The 7,132-nt window shown below is 38.2% G+C and overlaps 1 protein-coding gene across 1 annotated transcript; it reads right to left on the reverse strand.

Annotated features, from left to right (window-relative positions):
* Positions 1-1,673: 1,673 nt before the first annotated feature.
* LOC107838727 (cysteine-rich receptor-like protein kinase 2) lies at positions 1,674-6,383 on the reverse strand. The gene is made up of 8 exons (XM_016681900.2): positions 6,229-6,383; positions 4,091-4,869; positions 3,883-3,996; positions 3,593-3,732; positions 3,300-3,510; positions 2,827-3,061; positions 2,593-2,743; positions 1,674-2,506 (listed from the first exon to the last, which is right to left on the reverse strand). The coding sequence occupies exons 2-8, from the start codon at positions 4,854-4,856 to the stop codon at positions 2,171-2,173; spliced, it is 1,953 nt and encodes a 650-aa protein (XP_016537386.1). The 5' UTR covers positions 4,857-4,869; positions 6,229-6,383; the 3' UTR covers positions 1,674-2,170.
* Positions 6,384-7,132: the final 749 nt, after the last annotated feature.

The raw sequence follows: 7,132 nt of genomic DNA on the forward strand, positions 1-7,132 counted from the left end.
ACTATATGACGCCAACCACTGCGATCAGTCATCATCACCATTAACTATTATTACCACACACCACAACTATCAGCCATCACAACCAACTACTACCATCTACTTTCACTGCTAATCGTTGTCGCTGCTAGCATTATCTACTACTACCATCCATCACTCACAATCACGATCGCTAACCAACATTTACAATCATCACCACCAACCATGTCTTACCACGACAACCTCCAATCACTATCGACAATCACCATCATCAATCACCACTATATATGACGCCAGCCAACCACCGCGATCAGTCATCATCGCCATTAACTACCACCATCTACCATAATTACTAAACCACTACTGTTAGCACAGATAAAGTTAGGATTTTGAGTTTATGAATTCTAGATTCTATAACAAAAACTTACTTATACATATCGGTCAAACACAAACTGCTTCTCGTAGAAGTACTTTCTTGAAAAAGACTCTTCAAAATAAGCTGATTTTTAGATGTTTGGCCAAACAATATGATAATCTTAGTGAAAACAGACCAAGAAGATAAAAAGAAACACTCACAAAGTCCTGAGGAGCACTGAAAGAGAGAGATGGCCAACACAAACTGATCAGAACCTTCTGTCAAAGTTGTAGAAACACACAATGATGATGAGGCATAAAGAAAATGAAGGAACAAAAAAGAAGGGAACTATTTTCTTGATGAATACTAACAAACTAAAATGATCTGAATGGTTTTGTCAATGAGTCATATTGACAGAAAAGTCATGTTTGGTGTTCCTAATCCAGTGTCCAGTGTGACAGCATCTGCTTTGAAATCCGATTAAATTCGAATTTATATTGAGAAGTTCTGCGATTGAGCGTAAAACATTTCCTAATAAAGACAGTTTATAATCAATGAGGCTTGAATTCGAAATTTTTAATTAAGAATGAAAAAGTAATTATCACTTAATTAAAAATAAAAAAGTAATTATCACTGCAACGCAAAAGTCAACAGGAAACAATTGTGTTAGAATATGTTGTTTGAATATTCAAACTAAAGACTTAAAATATTAGCAATGATGTATGGTGGGGTCTTTTTGTATTATTTTATGTACTAACTGCCAAAACCAAAAATAAAAAGGAGTAGAAAAAAGATATTCCCCCATTTAAGTCAAAATTTTAATATGAAATTAATATAATAAATATATGGTTTGATAAAGTGGTATTTCACTTAGGCAACAAAAACAAATGAGAAAATGGACGGTTTCCATTCTAAACTATACACGAAATTGCTGAGACACATCCGAGCTTTAGGAGGGTCCTATTACCCCTTGACTAATTAAAACCGTATTTTTGGCAACCTTAGTGCCTACGTGGCACTAAGGCTGCCAAAAATACGATTTTAATTAGTCAAGGGGTAATAGAACCCTCCTAAAGTTCGGGTGTGTCTCAGCAATTTCGTGTATAGTTCAGGGTGAAAACGGGTAAAAACAGTGCATTTAATCAAAACAAATTTTGATCTTATATGTTGTTGCATCCTTTCGCACACGCAAGCATACATGGTTGTACAAGTAATAAAGGATGTTGAGTCCAGATATCGTAGCCATAGGGATTTGACGAATTGATTTCTAGTTTGAATTCTTATACGAGCTTATTCAGTAGGTGACAGATAATAAAAAGTGAATTTGTGTGTTCTGAAAGTAAATAAAAACAATTGTAGACAAGCTTGTATATATAAGACATAACTATTGCATCTCAGTGAATAGTGAAGTTATCTCCGTGTAACCTATAGGTCACGAGTTCGTCGTGAAAACAGCCACTAATGCTTACATATGTAAGCTATCGATCTACATCACACCCTTTACGGTGTTGTCCTTCTCTGGACCCCGCTAATGCGTGATGCTTTGTGCATTGGACTTTTATGAGATATGTGTTGAGGTTCAAAAGTTCAAGTATTTACACACTCATCAAAATTGTAGCCTTTGATTCTCTAAAATCACCACAAAATAATGACTACTAGCCTTGGAAAACATTGTGTATTGATCCAAACATCAACAGAACTATCAAAGCAACTAACTGCTCGAGTACGAGTTGAGCTTAAATGGAATAGCGAGGATTCATATCGCTAGCTGACCTCAACTTGTTTGCGACTGAGGTGTTGTTGTTGTAGCTAACGGCTCGATTATGAGGCACTTGAATATCATCTGGGGTAAAAAGAACTGTGAGATAAGTTGGCAATGGAAGCGGAATCGCCTTCTTTAAGCGAGTACTTCTCCCAAGGATCATGAAGTTCCATGGTTTTCTCATCCATGAACGGTGGATTAGTTGGTGGAGGCAACTCTTCTTCTTTCTTGACAAACATCTGTAATGCCTTAGACATGGATGGTCGTAACGTTGGGATCTCTTGAGTGCACAAAAGTCCGATATGTAAAACTCTCGCGACCTCATTCTTCACATTGATTGTATGGTAGTTATTCAACATGAGATTTGGATCGAACAGTTCTTCCACTATCCCGCGTTGAAAGTGCTCCCACGCCTGTTAGTTTCATCGAATATAAGAGTTAACACCGATATGAAAAAAGTTTTTCAAGGTTGAAAATATTGTTCAACGAAAAAACTTACAATGGAAACTAAGCTGTCTGTGTATTCGTCGTGTTTGCTTCTGTTATTTTGTCTTCCAGTAACAATCTCCAGTAGAAGAACTCCGAAGCTGTAAACATCTGCTTTTTCTGTCAATTGGCCATGAGCTAAGTACTCCGGGGCCATATATCCTCTGTGTATTAGACCATATTAGTTTTCTTGTTTTTGTTTACTTTTACGCGACAAAAGTTGACGATGAGAGGAAGGAATACTAACAATGTTCCGGCAATGGCAGTGCTTATGTGACTCTTGTCTTCTTGAAATGACCTGGCCAAACCAAAATCAGCAATCTTTGCACGGAGCCTCGAGTCCAACAGGATATTGCTTGCTTTTATATCTCTGTGAATTATTCGAGTCTTTGTGTTCTCGTGTAGATATACCAGACCTTCCACGGTCCCTATGATTATCTCGAATCTTTTCACCCAATTCAGAACTTTACCTTTGACAGGATCTGTCAATTTTAAGATTAGAACACCATTTTGTCGTAATGCAAAGTCGGTTGCTTAAACAACCTGATAGTTCAAGTAAGGAAATCGCGAAAATGTGATACTTTAGATATGTTTTTGACCACTAACTCTATATTTAAGTGTTTAGCTTAGATGGAATAGTGAGGATTCATATCGCAGACTCCTAACTTGTTTGAGACTGAGGTGCAGTTGTTGTTGTTGCAGCGAAGTTCTGTTACTTACCAAAGATGAAGCGATCAAGACTCTGGTGAGGGAGGAACTCGTATACGAGAAGGCTTTCCGGTCCTGAGCAGCTGCATCCCAATAACCGTACCAAATTCTTGTGCTCGACGCTACTGATTATGTTAACCTCGTTATAAAAGTCTGCCGCTCTGTGTTTGTTGTTGAAGAACAGCCTTTTGACCGCGATCTCTCTCCCATCTGCCAAAACACCCTGCAACAAATCGCGCCTAATGTTATGGACAGTCGATAAATTCCAACATGTTAAAATTGCACTACATTCAGCCATTACGTACCTTATAAACCGTGCCAAATCCACCTTGCCCGAGCTTGTTGGCCTCATCAAATGATCCTGTGGCTTTGTCAAGTGTGGAATACTTGAAGTTCAAGCTGTTGTTGTGAAGGATCTTCACTAATTTCTCCGCATTATTTGCACCTAAAAAGTTCAAAATTTTATAGGAAAAGCACGAGTAGACCATAATGCCTCGACGCTCAAAGCTTTTGCTGTTTTAGCATAACGATACAATATATGTTCATCGTTGATGTCGTAATGACTTATAACTCATTTCGGAACAAAAGGATTTACCTTTTCTCTTCTTTTGGATTTGTTTGTTCTTCCAGACATAAATACCAATGACAGCACCTACTCCCAAAACGACCACCGAGCTAACAACAACGACTACAATGACGACAACTTTTCCTGCAAAACCATCATTTGAATGAAAAGAAGACAATTTATCAGCTACGCGTTCAGTCAATAAGGTAAACCAGGACGAAAAAAGTGCAAAGATTACCTATTGATGACGAGTTTCTGATGGTAGAAATAGAATTGAGAAAATTGGTATCGGAATACCTCATGAAGCATCCAGTGTAGAGAGCTCTACCTTCTGACCAAGGTAAGCATCCCAACATCGAGGCAGATGCATTTCGCAAACACGCTGCGCAGGAGTTTGCGCTCAGGGACTTCCAACAATCAGCAAGAACATAAGCTGTCTCGTTGGAAGGACCGGGCGCTGACACTTGAGCACGCGCGGATCCATTATTAGTCGGTGCATTTGCAACTGCTTGCTGAACAGCTCGCCTAGCATTCTGTCGGAACAATGTACCCTTTGTTGTCCTGTTTCCACATACATGTCTGTCCTCTGGACCTAAATACTGGTCATAGAACGTGTAATTCTCCGCTCGCATATAGCAGCCATCAAGATAAATTCGTCCTCCGTTATAAGGGAAGCACTGGGGCAGAATCGTTCGCGCTTCAGCGTAGCACAAGGTACAGTCGAGTAAGGAAAGATCACCATAGCATTGTGCAAGTCCATAGTTAGCATCCGGTCCAGTACCCGTAACTGCAACTCCATATCCTCTAGTTCTCATTTGTTGGCTTATAGTTTCCATAACTCCAACAAAATTTGGGACGAAAGCCGTTGTATTATGCTCGGGTTGCATTCCACATGTGAGCTTGACTGTCTGAGATCGTGGTTCAGCCACTGATGTATTCAGTAGAAGTAGTACCAACGCAATAACAAAGAGACTACGTAAAGTGGAAGAGGCCGGTATCTCCATTTTGCTCGATGAACTGAACGACATAGAAAACAATGTGAGAGGACTAATTAAATAACATTCAAGGGGAAGCTCGGTGAACTAAGCTCCCGCTATGCACAAGACCCAGAAAGAGCCGGACCACAAGGGTTTATCGAACCTTTGACCTCCTGGTTACACAACAACTTCTTTACGAGTCATCCCTAGCTATATATAACCAATCGCGATTATCAATCACCACCATCATTAGCTATCATTACCATCAACTACAATTATCACTAGACAACACCAACTACCCCCATCAATCGTCACCTTTGACGATTACTGTCAGTCACTATCATCACTAGCTACTCCCACCAACCATTACTCTCCGTCGCACCAGAAACTACCACTGTTAGCCACGCTACCACCGATCTCCATATAATTTCTTAAAAATATATTCTATTCATTTTAAAGAGTAAAGCATCTAGTACCCCTGAACTATGACTAAATTTGCTACGACACGCTCTAACTTCACAGAGGTCTTATTACCCCTGAACTCAATTTTAGCATATTTTTGTCAACCTTTTTGCTCATGTGGCACCTTTTTCAACCTTTTTAACTGACATGACACCTTTGACGTGGGCCCCATTTTATATAATAAAGGTGCCACGTCAGCGCAAAAGGGTGACAAAATACGCTAAAATTGAGTTCAGGAAGGGTAATAGGACCCTGTGAAGTTGGAGTGTGTCGTAACAACTTTGTCCATAATTCGAGGGGTACTGGGTACTAAATTTTTAGTACTATGCGTGGGGTTCGTGGAAGGACCGGACCACAAGGGTCTATTGTATGCAGCCTTAAAGAGAACAATAGATAACCTTTCTGCATTGAAACAACAATAACAACAACAACAACAACAAAAACAGGATGATTACCCGAAAAGTCATTTTTCTTCTCGACCAAAGAAAGTGACTTTCTCAGATAATAACTATTAGTCGAGTGACCATATGAGAATTCACTCAATGTAACCCGACAAGTAGGGTCCCGGAAAGGTAGAGCGTACGCAGTCTTACCCCTACTTTGCGAAGGTAAAGAGACTGTTTCCAATAGACACTCAACTCGAAAGCTAAGACATATTTTGCATCATAGTGAAAACAGACCAATGAAAAAAGAAACAAGAAAAAGAACACTCACTACAAAGAAAGAAAGTGACTTTCTGAGATAATAACTATTAGTCGAGTGACCATATGAGAATTCACTCAATGTAACCCGATAAGTAGGGTCCCGGAAAGGTAGAGCGTACGCAGTCTTACCCCTACTTTGCGAAGGTAAAGAGACTGTTTCCGATAGACCCTCAGCTCGAAAACTAAGACATATTTTGCATCATGAAAAAAGAAACAAGAAAAAGAACACTCACTACAAAGAAAGATTGCTAATGCAAACTGATCAGCTACTGTCAAAGTTGTAGAAACAGATTCATGAAGATACAGAGAGGAAAGAGAAGAAAATGAAGGGAAAACAAAAAAGGAAAGGAACTTTTTTATATTTTGATGAGTGAATCAAAATGGAAATAATAAAAATGATTATTTTTTTTTATAGGTATATATAGTAGATGTTCAACCTCTCCGATTAGTTTGCATGTTTACTTTTTGATATTTTGAATCTCTTTGCGAAAATCCTGGCTCCATTACTGATTATAGTTTGCATGTTTACTTTTTTATATTTTGAATCTCTTAGCGAAAATCCTGGTACCGCCACTGATTATAGTTTGCATGTTTATATTTTCATATTTTGAATCTCTTATCGAAAATTCTGGTACCGCCACTGATTATAGTTTGCATGTTTACTTTTTTTTTCATATTTTAAATCTCTTAGCAAAAATCCTGGCTTCACTGTTGATTATAGTTCTTTCATTTTTTGAATCTCTTAGCGAAAATTCTCGCTCTGTCACTTATTATAGTTTGTATATTTACTTTTTTATATTTTGAATTCGTTAGCGAAAAATCCTGACTTCGCCATTAATTATAGTTTGCATGTTTAATTTTTTATATTCTGAATCTCTTAATAAAAATCCTGGCTCCACCACTAGTTGAATATATTGACAAATTTGTGAAGAGAAGTCAAAAAGAAAGATTATTTTTTGTGTATTTTTTTCGAAAGAAAGACTACAAAAACAGTTGTATGGTAGCTAGCTATGAAGACTTTTGAAAGTGTGCCTTTTTTTAACAGAAACTTCCACCTTAAACATATTGGTATGGTGGGGCCCACAAGTGACAGATGGACGAATCAAAATAAATTGAGTTAATAAACGGAAACCTCAA

The sequence above is a fragment of the Capsicum annuum genome, chromosome 8 (assembly GCF_002878395.1).
Source record: "Capsicum annuum cultivar UCD-10X-F1 chromosome 8, UCD10Xv1.1, whole genome shotgun sequence".
NCBI lineage: Eukaryota > Viridiplantae > Streptophyta > Magnoliopsida > Solanales > Solanaceae > Capsicum > Capsicum annuum.